The following is a 25,727-nucleotide window of genomic DNA, read 5'->3' as shown; positions in this document are numbered from 1 at the left end:
AGCTCAACTTGCGCATGAGCGTTGTTTTTTTGTTTTTTGTGTTGTTTTGTTCTCTCTTCCTCTTGGCGTCTGCTTCTTTTTGGCAATTAACAACATGGCAAGTGGCACCAGATAATAACGAGAAGGAGGTGGCAAATTGAGGACTGAAGGCCTGGAGACCCCGACACAATCCCACCCTTCCCCACCTCCCCCTCAGCAGAACAGTCAACAGCCCCGATATGCAGTGTCGTTTCCCATTAAAAGTTCCAGTTCGTTGGGTTGCTTTGATTGCATGCCATGCTGAAGTCGATAACTGAACCAGGCCTGTACACACACACACATACACACACACAGAGATGTATGTGTGTGTGCGTGTGTATATGCGGTGATAATTAAAAGTGTTTTGTTGCGCCATTAACAAGCAGAGAAAACAAAACCAATAACAACGGCAGACAAAGATGGAGCAAGAGAGAGAGAGAGAACTGCACATGCTCCTCACTCTCACTCCTCACCTGCTCCTCACACACCCATACACACACACACGTGCAGGCTCACACGCATGAATTGCGCCCAATTTGTGTAGCATACATTTATGCGCAACGACTGACAAACACAATTTCAGTTACAAATATGCAATTATCTTAAATTAGTCACTGCAATTGTTATTGCTAATTTGCAAATAAATAGATGAAAGCCGATAAATTGTGCGTGTGCGACTCTGTAAATTACAAAACAACTGACTAATTCAGTTTGCAATCAACTTCGTTTTAGAACAGAATCTAATCATACGTAAAGAATTCAAATTCGAATTTCGTGCAATTTGTTGAAACTGTTCCTTAATCAAAGGGAACAGAATTAAAAACAGTTGCTTTGCATATATACAACGATACGTAAGCCAGATAGCAACAGAGTTCTTTATAAAGTGGGTCGCGGCATTGCTTAAAAAGACGTAAAGCAAAAAATTAAAAAAAAGAGGATAAGAAATACGCCAAATGGATAATTATGTAAAAAGCAGTTGGAAAATTGCCTTCGTCTTTGGCCATAACAATGCAAAATGGCCGCCATGAGCGAAACAATAGACACAGGCACACCTTCAAAGTGTGCCGCCCTCCCTTCCCTCCCCTAACCCATAAAACTTTCGCCATTTTTTTTGCATATGTATTCACATTCATGCCACCCTCTTGCAGCCTTCGCTGACTTCCTTTTTTCTATGAGTGTGTGTGTGTTTTTTTTTGCATGTGGGTTAATGTGCAAAATGTGCTAAACAAGCGGCAAAATGTTAAATAAACCTAAATTTCAGTTGTTTTCCCATTGCCGTTTTTCATATGCTGCTTGCAAAGGCCACTTAAACATTTTGCGAAGCGGAGATATGCAAATGACTTGTACGACAAATGCAACTGCATTGGAAATCACTTTATAACAAGGCAAGCTACTCTCTCTCTCTCTCTTTCTGTCTCTCTCGCTCACTCTCCGGCTCCCTCTCGCCCAGGGCCTATTAATGTCATGTCCATGCCGACACAAATGTGGCACAAGTGCGCTGCGTCCGTTCCCCTCCGCCTCCCTCAGTCTTTCCATTGCCTAGATTGCGGCAACTGACGTCAAGTGTGTGTATGTGTCGTGATCCTGTCATTGGTCAAGTGTGGGAAACACACACACACACACACACACACACACACAGAGAGACGGAGCTGCATTGAAATTTGCACTTAATATCGCCTGGATTTGGACTGAACCAACTGAATAAACAATACGACATAAGACAAATGCAGGTAGTGCACGTCTCTGACGTCACATGTGGCGTATACTTAATATATTATATATGCAGACCAGTCTGCCAGCTACCAACTACCAGCTAAGTTTTAAATGAATGCGGTGTGTGGCAGTGGCAATCAATTCACCCACATTACAAAACTGTGCCAAGTCATAAAGATATCGTATGCCCGGCAATGGAATGTTAGCTGTCACTGTTTGGCAACAACAACTGACAACAACAACAATGAAACGCTCGAGTGACATTTGTGAGAGCGATAAATAAAACTAAAGGCCATTTAGACGACACACTTGCCATATGCATATTTAAATATTCAAATGTTTAAATTGTCGCACTTATTTACGAAATGTGACAGAATCAACAACAACAACAACGGATTGTACTACACTCTATATACATATATATACGAGTATGTTTGCCAACATTCTGTGACACTCATTATTGATATGGGAAAATGTGACAGATAGATTTGCTTTTAAACGCAAAAAAACAGTGCTTGGTAGAAACATACATGCCAAAATGCCAGCCCATGATTGCGGCTAATGCGGCTATGGGCACTTAACCCAGAACCGGGCTAAGAGTGAACGGGGCTAACAAGCAGCAAGCAGCAAGCAGCACACTGCCACTCAGACAATTGCCAAACAAATAGCTGGCAATTTGTTTGCCCAGAGAGAACGCAAATTAATTGCATAATTTAAAATAGATTATTCATATGGATTGGCGTCTGAAACAAGTGGCTGAAATACTCTTCGTAAAAAAGTACTTAATTGTTGTCTACTTTGCCATTGATTGCTATTAACTTATTGAAATTTCATTCAACTATCTATTTTTAATTAAATTATAATAATCAATTGAGTAAAGCAGTTTTATATCCTCTTAGCTATTTGATTTTTATAAATTTCAAATAGAATAAATGTGTGTTTATAAATACAATTAATTAGGACTTTTCTTAATGTAATATTTATGTCTACTAAATACTAAACAAAGTGTGAAATGTTTATATACTAGCAAGAACATTGACTAAATAATTTGTGAACACAAATCTTGACATTCGTCCAAATTAACTAGGGTATATTTAAAATGTGGTAGTATTTAAATATACGAAATAAAGCTTTTGGTATTATTTAGTATTATTTCGTATATTCATATGATGTATTTTAAACGGAGTAGTATTAAATGAAGGTATATTTAAAATGTGGTAGTATTTAGAAATTCGAAGTAAAGCTTTTAGTATAAGTTAGTATTATTTAGTATATTCATATGATGTATTTTAAATGTAGTAGTATTAAATGAAGGTATATTTAAAATGTGGTAGTATTAGGTATACTAAAAGTTTTAGTATATTTTAGCAGTATTTCATATATTCTTTTGATGTATTTTAAATGTTGAAGTATTTAGATATATTATACAAATATGCTATATTTTAGTATTTTTTCGGTATATTAATTTGGTATATTTTAATAATTGCACCGCACTGTGTTTCTTTAAATATTAATGATTAGAAGAAATTCTTTCTTATTTATTCCTTATTTAAAATACTAATAAATAAACTTAATTTGATGAAGGATGTCTATATAATACTTTGATGCTTACACAAAAAAACAAAATAAGTATTATATCTATAGAAAACTATTCCTTGCATTTCTATATTTATTGTAAGGTATTGAATATTAATATTAAATGAATACTGAATTTCATTCACAAACAAGAACCGCAGTGTGCGGTAGAATGTTTTTCCGTGGGAAGTGAAATCTTTTATGTGAAGAAAACTTTTATTTATTCTTCTTCGAAAGCAAAATAGATAATGAGTGGGATTTTGTATTTGAAAATGGCCATTTGCAATAACAAAGTTGTTGTGTCATGCAAAAAGCACTTCAAACTTTGCGCAGTTAAGTAAACAACCGCAACAGGAACAACACAACGACCACAGCTATATCTACTATATAGTACATATATGAATGTATATGTGAGCGCACACATGGCCGGATTGTGGCACAAGCATCGTGCCACGCCCACACGCTTTTGACCAAAGGACAATGCGGGAGTATACAACAAAAAAAAAAGAAAGAAAAATCTAAAATAAAATGAAAAACTGTTGCTTGTGGCATCCATATGAAAAGAGAGGAAATAGGAAATGGAAAAAAAGGGAGCGAGAAAAGCGACAACTTATGTTTATTTATGGCTGCATATGCTGCGAGTCTTTCTCAGCATGTGTGAGTGTGTGTGTGTGAGCCCTCATGCGTGTTCACACACACACACACACACAGACACACGGACATTCTGCATGTGCACGTTTTGAGCCGCAATACAAAAGCGCAACATGTAGCCTGGAAGCCCTTAACTTCCAACAGCGTAATGCCACAAAGCCCAAGCTCCCCATGTTGCAAGCTGCAACGGAAACACATAACTGTCTATATACGAGGACTACATGTACATGTATATGTATGTAGTTATGCATAGGTAGCATGCAGGTTTTTCACTTTTGCATAAGAATTTATGCACTGGCCTAGCAAATGTTGACCTAACTCCTTAAACGAAGGCTCCAGCTCGACATCTCTCTGCGTTGCGTTGCGTTATGAAGCAAAGTCAAATGTTATCTCAGTCTCTGTGTCTATGTCTGTGGACTGCTGTACAAGGGTCGCTTTGGGTCGCCAGCTTTGACAAATTTACCGCACTTTAAGCATCTTAACATGCAGCGACATTTTTAAGCCGCTCGAGATAGCAACGCCACCCAAAGGCAACAATGAAATCTGAACCTTTTTTTCAACAGAGAGAGAGAGAGAGAAAGAGGCTGAAACACAAGCATACACACCAAATTGATGAGACTGTTGAAAGACAGAAGGAGCAAAGGGCAAAAGGCAAACAAGGCGCACTCAAAAAAAAACTTGCGACAATTTTTAACAAGCAGCCAAAGCAAAACAGCTACAACAACAATGACGAAAACATAAGCAAACAATTTTCAACAAACAATGAAAGTCAATTTTTTAAAAAACTTTGCCAACAAAAAACGAAGCAAACAAAAAGCATAAGAAGTGAGGTAGAAGGAAAGAAGACAACAACAAAAAAACAAAAACTAATCAGCATGTTTTTTTTTTGATTTGAAAAGAGCGGAAAGAGCAGATGAAAAGTTGTTGAACGCACAATTTGTAGATCAAATTTGGAAGCAGCAAAAGATGCAGTTGCATGCTCCACACACGAACAATAACTGTTGATTTGATTGCCTCGGGTTGCAAACGTCCGAGATCAGCAATTAGTTTAGACGAGAACAGAGGACAACCCATAATTTGCTTAGCCAACTTTCGATAGTTGGCCACACAGTTGATGGCCAATGGCAAATGGAAATGCGGATGCCATTGGCCAAGAGACTGCCACAACCAACTGAACTGGCATCAATTAGCAGCCAACAGCAGCAGCAGCAGCAACGGTTACGGCAACACATGTCTCTTAAAAGCTAATCAAATCAGAGTCGAGTCCAATGCACTGTTTCTTGTTGCCTTTACGACACCCACACACACACACACACACACACACACACACACACACACACACACACACACACACACACACACACACAGACAAATGGAGAGGACATTGAAAGGATAACATTTAAGTGATTAATCAACAAGAGATAGAAATCAGTTCAGGAAAACTTACAAGCTCCGCTCGTTAGTCAGCCATGTTGTTCAATCTCGTATTTCTCATTTTGCTAATTATGCTTCTATTTTCAGCACTCTGCTTTACTCGTTCTATTCTTAACTAAACTAGCTGGCGCTTAGTTAGGAGTAAAAGTTTTGCGCAAATATTTTGCAAGTTTACTTTGCTAAGCACTTGTCACTTTCATTTTTCGTAAAACTTTTAACCAGCGTTTACTTTTCGCCAGACTTTTTCGCACTCTTTCAGATTAGATATTTATAAAAAGAAAAATCTTTCGAAAAAATAACCTTAATGCATGCCTCAAATCAATGAATGAACTTCAACCCCTTTTAAGGCAGTTTTATTGAGCCGAAATGAAGTGAAAACATAATAGTTTTAATGTGTTGGCTGTGCAAGCAAGTTTGCAACGTTGACTTGGCCCCCACACACACACACACACACACTGCTGCAATAATAACAGTAACAAAGTATGACTATAAGTACACCTACTATATGTTATGGTGTACCTATTGAAAGTTGTGTTCAATGTGGGCGCCGAGCTTAAGCAAACTTTTAGCCATGGATGTTGGCTGTGGCTTCGACTATAGCTTCAGCTTTAGCTTTAGCTTTTGCTTTGGCTATTCGTGTTTTGATCACACTTGGCGCTCTTGGATATCTGTTGCCTGCTGGCTATTGGCCATTAGCCATCACAGCGTCGATTGACGTCACACAGCTAGTGCTCCGCCTTATTGTATGTAAGTTGTAAGCATGACTTTTATGTTTGCCTCTCTCACAACTGGCCTCGCCAAGGCAAATTGTTAAATCGATTAAAACGCAAAGTTTCCAGCTAAACGAGAGAGTGAGAGAGGCCCACAAAAAGAAACTTGCAGCAACCACAGCAGCAGCAGCAACAGCTAAGAGCCTGATAATGTCAGCTAGTCAGTCAGTCAGTCAGTCAATCAGTTGGATATTTTGTCTATATTAATACCATGTACACAAGAGTGCAAAGTTTTGCAATCAGTAAAATCAAAAGTTTTCTACGCTACTCTACTACTAAAAGTTTTTCTAATTAGCCAAGCCATTTTCCACAGCGACAGCTAACGGTACTCAGGTGTCATCAAAAAGCCAAAATCCCCGGCCAGTTGATTGACCAAAAGACGTCACCAAATGCGTTGCCAGTTTTTTGTATTTACTTCGCTTATATGACTTTTGATAAGACCGAACGAAAATTAAAGCAGCTAAAAAGTTACGCAAAAGGGGAAGCAAATTGCTTAGAATGCAAGAGGAGAAGGAGGAGGAGGGTGTGGGGATTTATCAAATGCGTCAACACAATCAACTTAAGTAGATAACTTATCAGGCAGGCAGGCAGGCAGAATAGAAAGAGAACTTTGACGACTCTCAGACTCCAACAAAATGAGATTAAAATTAGAGAGTTTCATTCGAAATTGAGTCTGCAAAATTTCCCCACACACCAAACACCACAGACTGGGTCAATTCCATTGAATTCCTTATTTGCTGACTGTAGTTGTTGACTCGATTTTTTGCTCTGCGTGGGTGTCGCTTTTTTTTCCATCATTTCATTACTTGCTCTCGTTTCATTTTGTGCATCGCATTATATTAAATGTATATACACACATTTATATATTATATACGTACGTACACATATAGATTTTTTTAATGCTTTCAATTTATGCGTTTCATAAAAGAACAAAAGACAAACAAATTAAGCGTAGAATATATGGATGCGAGGGCGTATCTGTAAGTTTTGTGAACTTAGTAATCACACAGGTACACAGGTGAGCTAACTTGACCTACAAATATCATATTTAATAATCATTTTTACTGCAGTTACACAAGTTCTCACAAGCTGTTACTGCTTTCCCAAACTAGTTCACTGTGTTACTATCATTGTAAACTTTCGAGAGGGAGCTTTAGACGCTGAAGGACAAGGCGAGATAGTTAGATAAGCTACACAGAAAAAAACGGGGATAAATACATCGAATGGGATCTTTAAATATATGAATAATCTTGTGTGTCTTCTTAACGAAAGTGCGACAAACTATACTTGATGTTTTTATTCCAGGAATTCTTTAATTTTGGGATTCAATTTTCCCAACATACTTAAGTTCGGGATTAAAATTTAATACCATATGGTATTTAAAAAATACTTATAACCGTTTATATCACAGTAATTGAACCAAAGACCTCACACTATATGAAAAAGAATGATTTGCGAGAATTCTAACTAACTGAGCTATAAACTAATTGAAATTGTAAATACTTAATCTAATATTTTAAGTGTATTGTGTAGTTTAACAATTTTATACTGAATGCACATCCTTAAAAATTATAAAAATCCATCTGCAAATCAATCCTTAAATTTCTCAATTACTTTTCTTTCTGTGTAGCTAACTGAAGGAAGGTTAAAAACTTCAAGCTGTGTTGGCCAAATGCTGGAAAAGTCACTAAGTACAATGCTCAAAATGGCGAGACATAAATTGAAACTATTTGCCAGAATCAGCATTTTGAGTTAATCTTTCAATGAATCTTTGATTCACCCACGTTGCCTGCAGTACACTCGTATATTTATAACGTTTTTGTAAGTGGAGCGACGACACAAAGTCTAATTTACTGCTAATAAAAAAACGCGACGGGAAAAATGCTTCTTACGTTTCAGGCAGCAACAGCGGCGGCAGCAATAAAAAATAAAATGGCCAGAAGTGGCATACATACAGAAAATTCATTTTCTTCATTTCTTTTTTTTTGGTCGGGCACAAACAAACAAAAAAAAAAGGAATTGTCACAGCCGCCAAGGGAATAACAATAGAGGCAACCACACTACCGCCAGCAACCACAGTAATAATAACAACAACACGAACAACAACAACAACAACAATAACTGTCAAAACGAGCGGCAAAGTTGTCAAATGTGCGGGCGTGCGACGTCGACTTCGACGTCGACGTCGACGTGCGACATATCGACCGATTTTCCATTGACAAACTGAGCATATTGACAGACCATATTGGCGTGTCCATGTCGAGTCGAGTCGATTCGTGGCTCATATCGTGCGTTAATTGGCTTTTAAAAGTCATTTAGTGTTTGTTGTTAGCTAGCTAGGCTCTTGTCGTCTTGTGTACAACGCGACGCATACGCAATCTTTTTGGCTTTTGCCACTTGGCTTTTGGCTCTTTGTGCGTTACTTAAATGTGACAGAAAATTGCTTTGGAATTGGCCAACTCACGTGCTTGGCCTGCTTATCGTCTGGCCAGCAGCAAAGCACTATCGCAGCCAATTTACTTATATAGTATGTATATATACTTTAGGTACCCCATATTCCAATTTATCTCTATTATTTTTCCTTATCATTGCGCTCTCGCGTTAAACATTTTTCTATTCCATTGTTTATGACACTTTTTAAATATTTCGCCTTGAAATGGGGAAAAGCAATTTATGTAAATGTAAAGTCTATAAGGGTTGATATGTGAGTTCATTCTTGGAATTTTCTATAGAAAGTTTTTGGCAGTCACGACCGCATCCCGGTCTAATTAGTTTGGTGACTTTTTCAAAGTAAAATATGCTAAACAACAAAAGTTGCGAAGCAATCAAATGAATGACTTAAGAATTTTCAACTAAGCCCCAAAAACATACCTAACAAGTTCACACATCTAGGGATTAAAGAGAACAGAAGAGAAGAGAACCCATTTGTCAAACCCAATGGAGTGTCCAAAAGCGGATTTAAGATTCAGGATAAGAGTCCAATGATGAAGGACAGCTTCATAGGTTAAAGCTATTAACAACGATGTTAGCAATTACTTAATGTGTATTTGACTTTAAGGACATCAACTAGAGAGTGAGCCATTATGTATTACGATTACTCGTATCCTATGGCATTGACAATACTTGTATTAATTACAATTTGCACATCGTTTTCACTTCCTTCCCAAGAATATAGAATTTATGCTAGGCATCAAATTTTATGGCTATAACTAAATGGCAACTTCGTTTAGTCGTGGTGCTCTGTGTTGGCTCTTATCGTTTTGGCCTAGTCGACAGCTGCTAATTGTTCAGAGCCAGAGCTTGTAAGAAATTTGCGCCTCCCACAAAAACCAAGAATACCACAAAAATGAGATAGAAATATTGATGAACTTGGGATTTTGTTTGCTTGCCGTTGGCTTAGGGAAGCTGTTGCTGTCGAGATAAAGAAAGAGAGAGACCTAGAGAGAGAGAGAGAGAGATAATGGAATGGGAGATGGTTGGGGAGGAACTGGGTCTGAACTGTTGGCATCTATCGAAGGTCGTTGCTTTTATTGTACGACTTTTTGTTTGTTGTCGGTTTTTGTGTGTTGGTTTTCGCTTTCGTATTCTTTTTTGTTGCTCTTGCTCTTGCTTTTATATTTTTTGTAGCAAGGCAATTAAACAGATTTTCATTTTCTTGCTGATTGCCGAACACATTTTCGACGCAACAAAAAAAATGAAACGAAAATCTTTTTATACACTGCGAATTGAGAAACGAATTCGAAAGTGATTAATTTCTGCTTCGTTGAAAATTTCAGAACAAAGTGTATGAAATCTTCGACGTACGTTTTTTATGTGGATTTTCATTTTATTTGATATACGCAGCATTTATGAGGAAAATTGTGAATATTTATTCTAATGATTGTTCTTATTCAAGAGTGTTTTGTTGTTTTATTTGTTTTGGTTTTTAATTTGGCAAAACTCCCACGCAATAAAAAAGAGGACAAACTCTTGGCCACTTTGTTAATAACAAATTGTTGTTTTTTTTTTGCAAATTATGAGCAATTCTCATATTTGCAGTATTTGTGATTCATTCGAATCGAAAAACACAATCACAACCGATTCGTGTTGTATTCGAGTTTTGTTTACAAATAATCAATCGCAGCACATTTCACATTTGACGTCACGAAAGCAAAAAGACAAGCGAGAGTATTTAAATGGTATTTGTTTGGAAGCTAGTTAAATTAGCGTTAAGTCGGCCAAGCAGCAGTAACAACAGCAACAGCAGCAAACTAATTAATAACATTAAGTTTAGGTAACTTAAGTTAAAGTTAAGTTTGTTAAATTCATTGAACAAACTTTGGTCTTAGTGCTGGTCGCTTGCAAATTGAATTAAGCCCCACGACGCATTAACTTTTTCGACGCCAGGTAGCAGCTAGCTAGTCGAAAGAAAAACACACGATCCAAATTATTGCGCATACGCCATGTAGTTTGTCCATATATGTACATACGACTACAGCTTGGTTTTCCTTTCCTCTATCGAAAACAAAAACCAAAAAAAAAGAAACCAAATTATATTGTTAGTCTTTGAGTTTTGTTTATTTAGCGCAATGCTAAAATTTTATGTGTGCTCGCTGCTATTTTTGGCCCGTAGCTATGGCAAAAACCTTATGCCGAAATTAATTTGCATATGCGCCGGGGAGTTCTGGCAACGATTCCCATTGTTTTTTCGCTATCATGCTCGCGCCAAAAACAATTTTCATTGGAACTTGCAACATTATTATTATTATTATTATTGCGATTCTTTGCACCTGCAATTGGAGAGATCTACGTGTATCCGAAAGATTGAGAAATTTCCGAATGAGCAAAAGTATTGCACATAAATTGGAAATTCACAACGAGAAAAAAAGAAAGAAGGAAGCATACTCGCAATCAAAATGCTACTAGAATGGGAAAATTGAACGCTAAAAGAAATGAAAAAGTAATAAAGGTATCAGCAAAAAGAAAAAACAACAACTAAAACAACAACAATGGAAAGAACAACAAAAACCTGCACAAAGGTTGCTCTCTTGTCTTTATGATGGGATTTTCACGTGCAACAAGAAGCAGCAGAAAAGGCAACAACAAAACCCTTGTCACTGGCAGAAGCCCGGCACGCCCACACACAAATACAAGCACACACACACACACACACATACACATACAAAAAAGGACAGATGCCTCCTGCGCTCTGCCTTCACAGTGTCTGTCAATAAAAATGCCTTTGAGCTGCGGCATACACACACAAAAAAGTTTTTCATGACTTATTACGAAACTGAACACAACGAACCCGGGGATCCCGAAAAAACAACTTCGCCGCCCCTCTCCCCTCTCCCCGCTCCCTTTGTCACCACATAATTAACAGCTGTAAAAGGAAAATATGGTATCAAATATATGCTCTCTCGATGCTTTTAAGCTGCTTCATTATGCAAAAAACCAAAGCCAAAAAAAAAAAAAAAAAGAATTCAGAGAAGAAAACAAAGCTCATTATAAGCTTTACGTATGCGTTACGCTTAATTACAGGATGAGAGTCCACAAGAGTAAACTACAGAAGAGGAGGAGGAGGAGGAGTAGCCAGCTATCTGTAACGTTAAGCTCCAATAATGTATTACATTCATCTTGAAATTGTGTATCGGGCGCAGCTCAATCAATAAAGCAACAGCCCCCAGTCGAAAATGAAATAAGACGCCAGAGCAAGGGCATCGTAGGGCCATAAGCGTGGCTCCTCGGCCAGGAAACGTGCGGACATGCAAGGAATCTGGCTTACGGGCACAAGTGAATAAGAGCAAAAACGTTAACGCAAAACGAGCGAGAGGGAAAGAGAGAGAGAGGGAGCGAAAAGGCCGTAAACGTAGCCATGCTTTGGACCCACAGTCAAACCTTGCCGCAGGCTATTGAATGCTATACGGTATTTGGTATGTAAGTATTTGCACAGTTCCATCCCCCAACTCCACTTCCACTCCTACTCCCACTTGCCATCTCTAGCGACAGCTCCATTTTGCCATCACTAGCACCATCTCAATACCCCCCACTCCCATCTCTATGTAAGTACGTCACCAGCTGGTCGCTGCTCTGCTTTTGGTACTGCTATGCGCGTGACTAACGGTGACCGGTGGCCCCGCTAATGCTGATAGATGATGGAGTTTGATGGATGTGTGTGCGTGTTTTTTTTTTTTTTTTTTTTATTCGTAGTATAGGTTAGAAAAAGTTTACAGAGTGGAGTTATAGGAAATTATGTCTAGAGACAAGGAAGAAGAATGTAGTTGAATATTTGTCACTCCAAAAGGCAACAGAAACTATTAACTTGAGGTGATACATGTGTGTACATAGCCAACTCAATGATAATCCCCCCGCCACTTGATGCACATTTGAAATCAGCAATTGTCATTGTTGCTCTCCTCCCCCTTCTTCTCCGATGCAATACGTCCCCCTCTAAGCACCAGAGTTGAAAACGCGTGCTAAGCGCTTTATTTGTTTATCAAGCAATGCCACCCTTGGAGCTATTGATAAGCGCGTAAAATATTTAATCGCGTGGAGAAGCAAACAGAGAGCAACAACTACAACAACTAAAAATAATAATAATAATGACAATAACACAACACCAACAACAATGTGCAAACACTCACCTGACTTTGACGCTGCTGCTGCTAAACCACAAAACGGAACGACGACGACGGCGACGGCAACGACGACGACGACAACGCTGATGATTGTCTTTCTCTCTATCTTTCTCTGTCTCGCACTTTAGCTCGCACACACTCACTCACTCTCTTTCTCGCTTGCTCGTTCGCACTCTCTGTCTCCACTCAGTGACTTTTTACTTCTTTCTTATGATGATGATTGTTGTTGCTGTGCTGTAGTTGTTGTTGTTGCTGCTGCTATTGGCTAAAACCAAATTTAATTTGTTACTCTTGGGTTTGGTTGTTTTGGGTTTATCATCGGGGGCGAAAACGCAAACGAAAACGAAGGCAAAGGCAAAGGCGATGGCGAAGGTACAACCAAAGCGGTGGGCAAGGGTGAGGGCGCGTCGGGCACAACGACAACGACGACGAAGGCGAAGTTGAAGGCTCTTACGGCAAAATCAAAGCTTCAATTTTTGCTGCTGCTGTTGTTGTTGGTTGCTGCTGACGTTACGACGGCAATACTACTGCTGTTGCTGCTGCTGTTGCTGCTGCTAGCCCGCGTTTATTCTCTATTTGTTTGTGTGCTTGACTTTGATGTTTAAACGAAATATTTTATGAGATTTGATTGAAATTGTGAATGTGCTATGTATTCACTCAAAAATATACCAAATACATACAGAAAGTGACTGGAAATATCAGTTGTTAAATTTAAGGCGACAGCTTGTTTAACCGTTAGTTCGCGTTTGCAGTCCAATAAGAATTGTTGATTTATGTTTGCTTAATCAGCTAAACTTGTAAAGCTCAACAACTCATTCGCACGCATTTTTGCACTTTTGGCAATGTAATTGCTCAATTAATCGAATCTACATATATGTATATGCTTGTATATATACGTGTGTGCCTCTGTCTGTGTGAATTATTTGCGCTTAAATAAACATTTAATATTTTCTGCGTGTGTGCACAGCAATTTGTTAAGTCTGTGTACAGTAATACATATAAATATATACAAATAAATGTACATACTATATTGTACCTACAATATGTACACCTACACACATACACGAGCACACACACAAGTGCGTATGTATGTATGATAGGTATGCTTCGTACGTTTCGTTTGTATTGTTTATTTGCACTTGTGCTTTGTGCTTTTGGGCCTGCTGCTCGTAGTAGACAGCAGTTTGCTCTCTGCGCTCTCTTCACTTCGCTTGTCTGTGTGCCTGCTTGCACAACTCCCACACAGGCCTACAAAACTTGGATGTGCGTTTCCACTGTGCGGATTTTTGAGTGCGTGCACACGAGGGGTGCGTGTGTGTGTCTGACGGCCTCTGTTTGCGTGTGTGTTTGTTGTTTGCGCCTTTGCATGAAGTGCACCTGCTGTGATTGGCAGTTGACTTATTAAAATTGTCGCCTCCATTAGAAAGTACAACAAGACGGACGGTTAATATCAATGACCCTGACCCAATTGAGAGCTGTATTTCGATAACCAATATACCTTCCCAATTGGATTAAGATATCATTCCAATCAGTTGTATAACAGCCCGCAGTGTCGGTATGAGGTCGAGGTGTTAACAATCTTATAATTTTAATTAATTTAGCAGAGTTAAACGCAATTAATTAATGAACGATTGCGCGGCATATTCATTAATTGAGTAATAGGGCCACAAACTTTCACAAACACACTCATACAAGCGAATGTAAGCAATGCTTATCGCAATCGCAATTGTGTAGATCAACTGATTACGAACAAACAAAAAAAACAACAAAAGGTAATATAATGAGTGGGGGTCGCACTTGTTCATCAAACTTTTCAAAAACCGGCATTTAAATCGCAAGCGTACACAAATTGCTCGGACTCCCACTCACTTCCCCTCCCTTAAACGATAATAACGTTCGCACTGAGTCCAAAAGCCTTCGCTAAGACTAAGCGCATTTTTGACCACGAGCAACCAACGACGTCGACGTCTACGTCAACGGCGACAGCAGTGCAACACACTCTCTAGCTATGCCTAAGCGCGTTTATTGATTGTCCCCCCAAAAAAAGTGAGGCAGCAGCAAACGAGTAGAAGCCCCAACAGGCGTCCCCAAAAACCTTGCCGACAACGCCGACGCCAACGACGACGTCGACGACAACGACAGCAGCCACCAAAAACAAGCAGGCAAGTGATAGGTAGATTTTTGTATGTATATTTTTTGTGGGAGCCTGTCGACTGCCGACTGCTGCCCACCGCCTGCCGTTCACTCCTCGTGCATATCGCGCCCTCGTTTTTTATTACGCGCACATTTTACATACACTTGCACAATCGAAATTTCTAATGAGAATTGTTGTAAGAGGCAAAAGGTTTACGACAACGACGCTGTCCGTTTGGTAATGGCCAGTAAACACTCTAGGATTTTAATTAATTTTTTTTGTGTGTAATTACTTTTTAATTTTTAAACGCACCGCAGTACGCATAATCCGATATGCGACAGAATATATCTACCACTGGCGACGGCACACGTTACTATAATACTGAAACTCGGATTCTTATTGGACTGATTCGATACTTTTGTCAGCCGGTCAACGTGACCGAAAATGCGAGTTTGGTACTTGCTATTTAATGTCGACATATACCAAAATATACTATTCCCATCATTTATGGCTCGGTAACACTTCTTTGTATTTATGGGTATATACCAAAAATGTAAAAAGGGCGCACTTTTCGAATATATTTTTCATTTAAGAAATAGAGACTTTCTATAATTGGTCACTATAGATTTTTAAAAATTTAAGATGTAATTTATTGCAAAAATGATAAAGCTATTATTTTCCTAAATTCTTCATTTTAAAACCAAACACATATAAACTTATTAACGCTCCTCTGATATATACCATTAGAATTATTTTATTCGTTGGGAACTTTCAGTAACAAATCAAAAGATCCACATCAAAGCAAGAGCAGTTTTCAACTGAACTCCAAGGATAATTTTCCAATATTTCATTCATACTAAAAAAGCTTCTTGGGCATTACCATCTCACAGTAATGGAATACATTTTGTCGTCATTAAATGAAGCCAGGTGGCAGCATTAGTCAATGCAATTGGATTTTGTTCAAATGAACTAGCTAGTTTGAAACAAGCATTGTTTAAAATAGACGTAAAATACAAACAAAGCAAGCCTTAAATTATTTGTATTAATTTATTTATTTGTTGTATCGCCTCTATCAATGTATAGGGTATATTTTGGTATAACTGTTCAGAGTAAATTAGTAAATGTTGAACTTAAATCTGCGGTCACACTGCCTTCGCCACTTTCAGATTCATTCGGGTATGTGTATACGACGCGCGTGTGTGTGTGAGTGTGTATGCACACAGTTTAATTTATAGTGATTTTGTGAGGAAATATAATCAGGTTATCAAAGTAATCGTTTCTCTAAACGGTTTGTGAGCAAGCAGGCGTCGGCTTATTCAGAATAAACAGGCATTTCAGAACATGGCGTCCAACTAGATTCCAAAACACTTTCACTTACCCTCAGCTGCTTTAATCGGACTCATCGCGGGCGAAGAGAAAAGCAAAAGTGTCTTTGGTGCACCAGAAAAAAAAAACCCAAATACGTAAAGCACCAATGTGTCAATGAGTGTTCGTGTTTTGTTTTGTGACCACATAACTGTGATTCACCTCAATTAACAGTATAAAATAACGGCAGATAAAGATTAAATCGCCACCTCAAAAGTAAGAAACATTCATAGTACAAGAATAACAGCGAAGGCAACGTCTAATCACGGCGTTAGCAACGGAATAGAGCTAATTATTACGCCCACGCAAGGCGAGGCCAAAGACGATTCGATCATCGAGACGAGACGGCATTAATTCTGTCTGCGTAACAAACAATATAGCATGGGCAACGACGACAATCGTCGGCGGAAGACACCTTGCGGCTGTTGCATGTCTGTGTTCAAGTGGATACCCGTGCTCTTCATCTTCGCCGTGATCGGCTGGTCCTACTACGCCTATGTGGTGGAACTATGTGTTCGTGAGTACTTCGTTGTTGTTCCTACAACATTCGATTACTAATAATTCCCATCGTTCTTTGCGTTGCAGTAAACACGGAAAATCGGGTTGCCATGATATTCATGCTGTTCTTTTATCATATCACACTGATACTATTCCTCTGGTCGTATTGGAAAACCATTTCAACATCAGTAGGCCGCGTGCCGGATCATGTAAGTGCACCGGGCGTTTGCGCTGAATCACTTTACGGTTTTTTGTGTGAGATAAGCAAAGCGATAACATTCGAGTGTTCGCAATTATAGTTTCCATAATTTACCTTAATTCTAAAATTCATATCGCTGTGACACTAACCAGATGTTTTGTTATAATTAGTTAAATTTGAAATTTATAATTTATATTTTTAGTGGCGCATACCAGATGACGAGGTCAATCATTTGTTCCGTGCCGACAATCCAGAGACACAAAAACGTATTTTAAATAATTTTGCGCGCAATTTACCGGTTACAAATCGGTGAGATTTATAAACACTTGCTCTTCCTTATCACTCAATTAATTATTGTCAATCTCTTCTATGTTTTCAGCACAATGAATGGCTCTGTGCGTTTTTGTGATAAGTGCAAGATCATCAAACCGGATCGATCGCATCATTGCAGCGTCTGCAGTTGTTGTGTCCTCAAAATGGATCATCATTGTCCCTGGGTGAACAATTGCGTTAACTTCTTCAATTACAAATTCTTTGTATTGTTTCTGGGCTACGCATTGATCTACTGTTTGTACGTTGCCTTCACCACGCTACACGATTTCATCCAATTCTGGCAGGTAAGCTTTCTTTTCACCCTGTTTACGCACTCATTTACTTCCTGCATGATGTCTACACATTATATATCTAAATAATCCTTGTACATACGATATACAATACATATATGCGTCTTATGCAATAATTTATAAAGACCGAAAACCAATTATCGGAACAGGGACAACTCAATGGCAGCGGCATGGGTCGCTTTCACATCCTATTCCTATTCTTCATCTCGATCATGTTTGCCATTAGTTTGGTGAGCCTTTTCGGCTATCACATATACTTGGTGCTCGTCAATCGCACCACTTTGGGTGAGTAATCAGCTTAATACTAATAAATAAAAATTTTTTTAATATCATATTTTCCTCCACCCACACACAGAATCGTTTAGAGCGCCCGTCTTTCGCATTGGCGGACCGGATAAGAATGGCTATAATCTGGGACGTTATGCAAACTTTTGTGAGGTGTTTGGCGACGATTGGCAGTATTGGTTTCTGCCCATCTTTACCAGGTATGTATTTCGATGCTAGATTCGCATCTATTTCACTTCATTCGTTCATTGCATTTACTACTAATTTCTACTGCACTCTAAAGAACCAAAAAAGAAACCAAAGAAGTTCCAACCTTCTCTTTAGTTGTTGTTATTTGTGTGTGTTTTGTTGTTCATTATTTTTTTTGTTATTTTTTATTCGCTTTCTTCGACTACTTTTACCTTACAATTTGGCAAATTAAAGGCATGTTTCAATATAAGTTATAAGAGACACCCTTTCTTTCACATTTGTTTTGACTCTCTGAATGTATTGTGCACCTTAATCTAACCAAGAACACGAAATTAGTTTAAATTGATTGTTTTTAGTAGTTTAAGTCAATAATGTGTTATTGTTAAATGAAGAAGACCCCTGCAGGGAGTGTTGAAAGCAAATGCTGTAAATCTCTCTCTCGCTCTCTTTGTTTGTAATTTAGTTGTAAGCAATAACCAAAATCGTTACTAAAATTGGCCTAATATTAGCATTGAGTGCAAATAACGAATAATGAACAATGTCGATCTTGCCATAAATTATAATTTGTTTATCATTTGTGTAAGCTCAAAGAGTCTCTGCAGTGTCTCAGTCAGACAGTTGTCTATATACTACATACTTTACATAGTCGTTGTAAGCGTGTCACTGCAGAGCTGTAACTAATCATGAATAACCAAAATGTTTACTCAAATCACAACATTAAGAACAACAACAAACCAACTTTCTTAAACTGTATAAAGTGCAAACTATAGTAAATCTAACAAACAAAAACAAACCAAACCAACAAAAAAAAATGCAATTTCCCACAAACAACAACAACAATAAAAAAACGTTTCGTTTTCTGTTTACAATTTCTGTTAACGAATACCTTAAACCTTCTGCTTATTCACAAATCCAAAACAAAACCACATCGAATTAACCCTGATTAGTAAGGGTGATGGATTGAGCTATCCGACGGCCACAGAGCAGACGGGCAACCAGAGTTACGATGCGATGGGCCACACCAATCAGAGCACCGCCAACAGGTTAGATGTCCAACCGACAGATAAGTTGATTGACGCAATTCCCCTCAATAATCATCAACCTCATCTGGAGCTAGACAACGGCCAGCGCATCCCGTCTAGTCAAGTCATTGTCAATATTGAGCAAAGAGTTGCCGAAGCATCCGCGGCTGCAGCAGCAACAGCAGCAGCAGACTCATGCAACGTAGTCATTGATTTAATCGGTGATCAGACGGCTGCCAAGGATGCTGCGGTTCTAAATGGTGGCCATCCATTGTCTGCCAATGGCACTGCCGATAAAATCGTATAAAGAAGAGCGTGCATTTCATTTTGTGTTGTATAGAATGCCAGAATTAAGAATCAAGAGATGTATCCATTGAGTATGGTAGCTGCTGCCAGTCGAATGAAGTGTTTTGTAAATGTGTATTTAATCTATATTCGTAAGTTTTAAAACAACGATTTGCGATCATCTGTATCTATATCTGTATCTGTAATATGTAAACCTCTAATACCTGCTACAGCTACTTGCCGAGTTCTCAGAATCCTCCTCATTTCCCCCCTCCACAAACGGCGTGTGAGAAAGCACTTGAAAATTGTCCCTCAAATACACTATGTTTTATACATACATCAGTTATAAAGAGACTATCAATATACCATATTAACATATATATTTATTTAAGGACTCATAATGTAAGCTAAATAATTGTTTTTTCTATTAAATGTATGAATTAACATTGCCAGACAGGCACAGGACACGATTAATGGTTTGAACATTTTTGGCAATATTAAGTAGTAGCATTTAATTGGAAACTTGTTGAATCTTGTGAGCACATACATACAACTAGTAATTTATATTTTTAATAATAATCATTCGATGAGCAAATTGTTTAAACTTATCTTAGAAATCATTTCAAATGCTTAAGACATGCTGTAAAACCAAAACACAAATGATCCAGAACACAATCAACACACAGAGCCCATGATAGATACGAATTTTGAAACGGTGGCATTATTGATGCTTTTATTTAATCTATAACTTTAAATTACATACTCGTAGTTAGTTGTTTACATTTTGCAAGTTTTGTTTAATTTCTTTAGACTTATGGCCTTTACTTTTTTGATATGACAATATTTTGTACACTTGAAATGAAATCGATAATGTTGAAGACGAAAATACATATAAACTACTATATATATAAAATGCTCAGGTTTGTTTTTAATTTGCCAATCTGAAAACGTAATCGCAGTTTCTTCAGTCATTGCTTCTTGCACTGCATCAACATCTACATCATATCACACAACAAGTCCAGCACAGTTAGCAAAAACAAAACACACACATCAATTTTCCATTTCCATTAATCCATGCTGAAATCTCTTTAACTATCCCGTCTCAATGTTGTCTATTCTGTATTTCTGTACTGTATTATTTATGAATCTTGTTCCCGATGAAATGCAATCTCTTAGCTTTGGCGATGGCATTAGTTATCCGATTCGACATCTAGAGGAAGATACCGAATCCCTACTGGGATATCACAGCGATACACGCATCGAACTGGAAGAGGACTTTCTGACAGAGGGACGCTTTCAGGACTCCATCATTCCATAGCTAATCATGACCAGCGATAATGTGGCCACTTATTACATTTAGAGAACGTGAATGAAATCAATCTTTGGCTTAGAATGAAATGAACTTCAATGTAAATACGGACAGCAGAAATTTAAAAGTGGCGTATGTGTGTCTCTAGTTTACTAGATATTTACTTAGTCATATAGTATACATATTTTGTACTAGTTGATATATATATATTAAGTTAAAACTGTATGATATAAGCGCACCATTGTTATCAAATTCTTTGTGTCTTATGTTGACAGTGCAAGTGACTTGACTGAATAACACGCCTATTACTCGTATATATGTATGTAACACAAAATGCCAATAGCTGCTTATCTGCCTATGTATATCAATCGCTGCTAACCACCAGAGATGCAACCAAATCATTCCACATTGCGAGTATTGTATTAAACGATAGAGTAGGAGAAAATTCCAAAAAACATAATTGTATAGTTGCACAAGTCAAAATGTTATTAGAGCGTTATGAACAAATTCAAAAAGGGGGAGATGGACGATAGATACAGCTAGAGTTATGCAAAACAAAAAAGAAAAGAAAAGAAAGCACTGCAATGTCATCAATCTGTAGGTCTATATATTAAGTGTGTTAGGGGCGAGTACAATATAGTTAACAATATATAGTAAAAATCAATAAATTGAAAACTGTAAAACTAAGTTGACTCAATCGAATCGACTCAAATCCTCATTATTAGCCACTCTCGACTTCGCCTCAGTTGCCACACCAAGTGTGCTGGAGACAACTTCAAAGTCTGCCTCTTCTGCAGATGGCGGAGCCGCTTGTGCGACGCGGCCATTGAATGGATTTGCATGCAATGGAACTGGCTTTGGAGCGGGTTTGGGAGAGGGCGTTGGAGCTGGAGCTGGCGTAGCTTCTATTGCTTCAATCGCCTCACTGTCAGGGTTCTCTTCGAGTTTGCGCTTCTTTTTCTTGCTCACCAGCACATCACGCCGCATGGTTACGCCCGTATCCTCGCTGCGTGGCAGCAGATCACTCAAGTCGGTTTCAATATCTGCATGCTGGGGCTGCAACTTCTCTTGCAACGCGGCCAGCGCAATGAGTAACGCCTCCTCCGTGCGTATTGTCCGTGATCCCTGTTTGGGCAGCACATTCACATAGTGATCAAAGAGCATTTCCGGATCATCGACCGTAAGCTTCTCGTCGTTGGCCAGCGCCTCCTCCAGGCCCTGCAGACCGCCGAAGACAATTAGCATATGATTAAATTCGTAGGATTTGCTGGGAACTTCATGGACGCTGGTGCCGCGATCAGATGTGCCGACGGTCACATCATAACCACCATCGTAGGGCGATTTTGTGAATATCTCCGACAACGAGTGGGCAATGCGCACCTGATAGCCCCAGTAGACGCCAGTTTCACGACGTGGCTCATCCGGACTGACCAAAGTACCACGCTGCTTCCTCGTTGTCTCTGCAAACCAAATGGAACTTAATTTGACTGACTCTTGAAGAGCATGCTAAGCTTACCGCTTGGTGGATCCATTTTAACCGTTACACGTACACCAGGTTCCAGGGCCTTATCGATGAGCACATCGTTCAACAAGCCTACATTGGCATAGCTATGACCATCCTTGGCTTGCTTGTCGCAGACAACGCCCTCGCGATAACGAAACTTGCTCTGTTGCCGCAGATGATGTGGGGTATCCAATGGATTTAGCAAACCAGAGTACTTCAGATCCTTGTGCAGCGGAAAGAAGTACTTGCGCAGATACTGTGGACACTCCAGATATTGCAGAATACGCGCCAATTGCAGTGAACTACTTCGAACCGTTGCCGAGGCATTGCCTTGGGCATCGTCCTGCTCGTAGCTACGTTTCGTTTCACGAGCTGTGGCAACACCCACGTCGTCGAATACAATCACCTCGTTGACACGGAAAATACAAGCAGCCCGAGCTATTTGACCAGCAACATAGGCACGCAACTCGGCGGATTGTGCATTCTCCAGTATAGAGCCCGGCACTGCAATGCTTACTGTAGACGGGTTTGGTTTTACTGATTTGGCTGCTTCGGTGGCATCTTTGGCAGCCGCTTCCTCATCCTGCACGCGCTGCAAATCCTTAAGAGCTTTGTCCTGCTTACGTTGTCGTTTGAGCGCCTTACGCTCCTCGTTAATCTTTTTCCACGATTTGTGAGGCTCTGTGGGCTTTGTATTTCTGCTGGCGGCTGTTATTGCTGACATTGTGTTGTGTTTATGTCAATATATAGCTCAACAGGTTGATGATAACATTAAAAACAACTGCAAGTTGCAAAAACAACAGCAGCCGCACGTGTAGTGAGCCAAGTGTGACCGTAAATCAATACCATCATTGCTTTTCTTAACATACCAAAATAAGTTTATATATCCAGGGCTACAACGTAACAAAAGATAATGAATTGACGTTAATATAAAAAAAAATTATTTAATTCAATTTCTAAGGCAATAATTATGGAAAATCTATATTAAATAGTATTTATATTCTGAACTAAGTCATCCTATCACTCAAGATCAAAACACATAATAGGTAATTTTAAAGGTACCAGTATTATTCCGATATCTATCGAAATCGGAATGTGACATCGAAAATGTGACATCGCTGACACAAACCGGCAAGGAAACAGACATTTGGGCTTTCCCTGTTAAAGGCATCAGATCGTTTAAGTTTCCATTAATTTTTTTTATAATAAAATGAGCCGGAACGTTCTGGCGCCGCCAACTCAACGGCTGAGCCACAATCGCAACTACCGTGTTAACGTTGTACATGACGATTTCGGTGGCAGCAAATGGAATTCCAAAAAGCAGAGCTCAACTTCCAAGGGTTACGAGGAACCGGATCTCTATGGAGAAGATGACTACGAGGACGACGGCACCGAGTGCAACATTGAAGAACAGCCCGACGGCAGCTTCAAGCTGGCATTGCATGTGCCCAAGTGAGTTCTATCTTGCCTTCATATTCGTATGCATTATAATTAAATTGGCCACACTTTGACAGATCGTTTTATGGTGGTTTAATTGGTTTCAAGGGCTCAACAAAGCGTCGCATTGAAACGGAGAGCAAAACTACCATCCACGTGCCACGTCAAACGGATGTCTCTAACGATTTAATCATCAGGTCTAATGAACGCAGTAATGTGTGCTCCGCTCTGCGAAAAGTTCGTCTTCTATTGGATTCCCTACGCAAACGAATGCGGCCAACTCATTTCCTAGCAGTACCATTAAACTCTGGTCAAGTAAAAGATCGCTTTATGGAGCTGAAACAAAAGATATTAGATGCCCAACTACCTGGCATAGACTCGGAGCTATTCATATCGGAACGTTGTATTCATTTAACTCTGGGCATCTATGTGCTCTTGGATGATGCGGAGCGTAAAAACGCTGTCAATGAGTTGCAAACTTGTCGCCAATGGTTGGCTGACTTGACCACACCATTTGAACTAAAAGTCAAGGGTCTTGAAATCATGAACGATGATCCCAGCTCAGTACGAGTTCTCTACGCCTGTGTAGAGTCCCCACAGCTACAACAATTTGCCGACAAATGTCTTAAGCATTTCCAAACAACCGGATTGTCTGCCACGGATAACAATACGCGCGATAACATCAAGCTCCACATGACGGTGTTGAATAGCCGCTATCGTGAGGAAAATAACAGCTCCTTCGATGGCCGCGAGATACTCAAACGCTTTAGCGACTTTGATTTTGGCACTGCACAATGCAACGAGGTTCATTTGTGTGTGCTCAAGTCATCCAAGGAGGTCGAGGACTTCTACAAGATAACGGGCAGTCTGAAATTCTAACGAACCAATCGAAATAAAACCAACATCAAATGTTACACACATACACGATTGAATTCATTTTATTTTGTTTAAATTGTCTTGTTATTATTATTATTACATATACATGTGTGTATGTGAGCATTTAGTTTGTGCATTACTCTTGTCCCTGTTGGCACTCTGACAAGGACTCTCCCTTCTGTTAGGTCGAGGAACGTTAACAATCCAAACATTTTGTGCTCTGGCATTGTATTTGTATTGTTTGTTGATTCTGTGGTTTCTCTTTTATTACTATAAATATAAAAAATATACATATGCATATATATATATATATATATGTACATATATATATACTTGTGTGTGATGATTACATTTATTTCAATATAACAAAAAATGGTTTAAACAAATTACTATATACGCATAGTAGTAGTAGGAGTGAAATGTGCTTAAGCTACAAAAAGGAGTAGAGGTTTGATTTGAATATAAACATACAAAAAGTCCAGCAATATTGCTGGGGAAGATAGGGGGGGAGTACAAAGATCATTGAGGCTGCTCGTCTGTCTCAACAGTCTCTGTATTGTTTTGTTGTTTTAGTTGTTCTTGTCACACAGGCACACATACATATATATTGCAAGAAAAAAATATGTGAACAACAAATAATATTAATATCGAACGGGTTTAAAATTAATGTTCCTTAATAACTAACTTGAACTACGCGTGTTTCGTTTTTGTTTGCTTCATATTCAGTATTTACTTTTCAATAGCTTCAGTCTAAAGTTGAGTTTTGGTTGACTTGTTATTTTAAATGTGATATTTCTTTATCAATTCATATTTGTTTCAGTTTTATTTAAAGGCTGGAAAGAGAATTTGATTGGTGCCATTTTTGTAGGATTAGTTTACGTTTTGTTCGTGCGCGTTGCGCTTTGTGGGGTTTCTGCCTTCTTCATATATATACACATATAAAGATTGGTTAAAATAAGCTGTTCCTAGTTATCATTTATCGTTTGTTTTTGCACTTGTACATACATAGACTATATGGTAAACATGTAAACAAATTGTACATAGTGGAAGAATTCTTAAATACATACATTTTTTATATGTAGATACCATAAGTATCCATTACGACGTGGCTCACGCTTAACAAACCAACAACGAAATACATGCATCATAGTTTTACATACAATTAACAACAATTATACGTCATCATTTAAAGAAGCACATTTAGATATTTCAATATACAAAAA

The 25,727-nt window shown here is 38.7% G+C and overlaps 4 protein-coding genes across 9 annotated transcripts in view; 2 read left to right on the top strand and 2 right to left on the bottom strand.

The window, feature by feature from the left end:
• LOC133845701 (cAMP-dependent protein kinase type II regulatory subunit) overlaps positions 1-15,356 on the bottom strand; it is a 36,456-nt gene extending 21,100 nt beyond the window's left edge. The window contains 2 exon segments of the mRNA XM_062280246.1: positions 12,785-13,043; positions 15,205-15,356. The gene's annotated coding sequence lies outside the window, so the exon portion shown is untranslated.
• A 621-nt stretch (positions 15,357-15,977) lies between these two features.
• Positions 15,978-21,170, top strand: LOC133846257 (palmitoyltransferase ZDHHC20-B). 6 transcript variants are annotated; one of them, XM_062281109.1, is made up of 8 exons: positions 15,983-16,794; positions 16,863-16,984; positions 17,177-17,283; positions 17,354-17,591; positions 17,723-17,882; positions 17,953-18,082; positions 19,019-19,114; positions 19,189-19,366. In XM_062281109.1, the coding sequence occupies exons 1-8, from the start codon at positions 16,659-16,661 to the stop codon at positions 19,211-19,213; spliced, it is 1,014 nt and encodes a 337-aa protein (XP_062137093.1). In that variant the 5' UTR covers positions 15,983-16,658; the 3' UTR covers positions 19,214-19,366. The 6 variants fall into 6 exon arrangements, 5 of the variants coding, with proteins under 5 accessions (XP_062137094.1, XP_062137092.1, XP_062137093.1 ...); XR_009894852.1 differs by adding an exon at positions 19,612-20,038 and having other exon boundaries at positions 15,984-16,794; positions 19,019-19,530; XM_062281110.1 differs by lacking the exons at positions 19,019-19,114; positions 19,189-19,366 and adding an exon at positions 20,555-21,170 and having other exon boundaries at positions 15,978-16,794; positions 17,747-17,882.
• Positions 21,171-21,277: 107 nt separating this feature from the next.
• On the bottom strand, positions 21,278-23,044 carry LOC133846255 (putative methyltransferase C9orf114). The gene is made up of 2 exons (XM_062281091.1): positions 22,204-23,044; positions 21,278-22,147 (listed from the first exon to the last, which is right to left on the bottom strand). Exons 1-2 carry the CDS (start codon positions 22,913-22,915, stop codon positions 21,381-21,383), a joined length of 1,479 nt encoding a protein of 492 aa, XP_062137075.1. The 5' UTR covers positions 22,916-23,044; the 3' UTR covers positions 21,278-21,380.
• A 206-nt stretch (positions 23,045-23,250) lies between these two features.
• Positions 23,251-25,111, top strand: LOC133846261 (activating signal cointegrator 1 complex subunit 1). Its single transcript, XM_062281116.1, has 2 exons — positions 23,251-23,643; positions 23,706-25,111. The coding sequence occupies exons 1-2, from the start codon at positions 23,402-23,404 to the stop codon at positions 24,505-24,507; spliced, it is 1,044 nt and encodes a 347-aa protein (XP_062137100.1). The 5' UTR covers positions 23,251-23,401; the 3' UTR covers positions 24,508-25,111.
• Positions 25,112-25,727: the final 616 nt, after the last annotated feature.

This window comes from Drosophila sulfurigaster, chromosome 3 (genome assembly GCF_023558435.1).
Source record: "Drosophila sulfurigaster albostrigata strain 15112-1811.04 chromosome 3, ASM2355843v2, whole genome shotgun sequence".
In the NCBI taxonomy this organism is placed as follows: domain Eukaryota; kingdom Metazoa; phylum Arthropoda; class Insecta; order Diptera; family Drosophilidae; genus Drosophila; species Drosophila sulfurigaster.
Note: the sequence above shows the minus strand (reverse complement) of the source record. Positions and strands in the feature narration are given on the sequence as shown.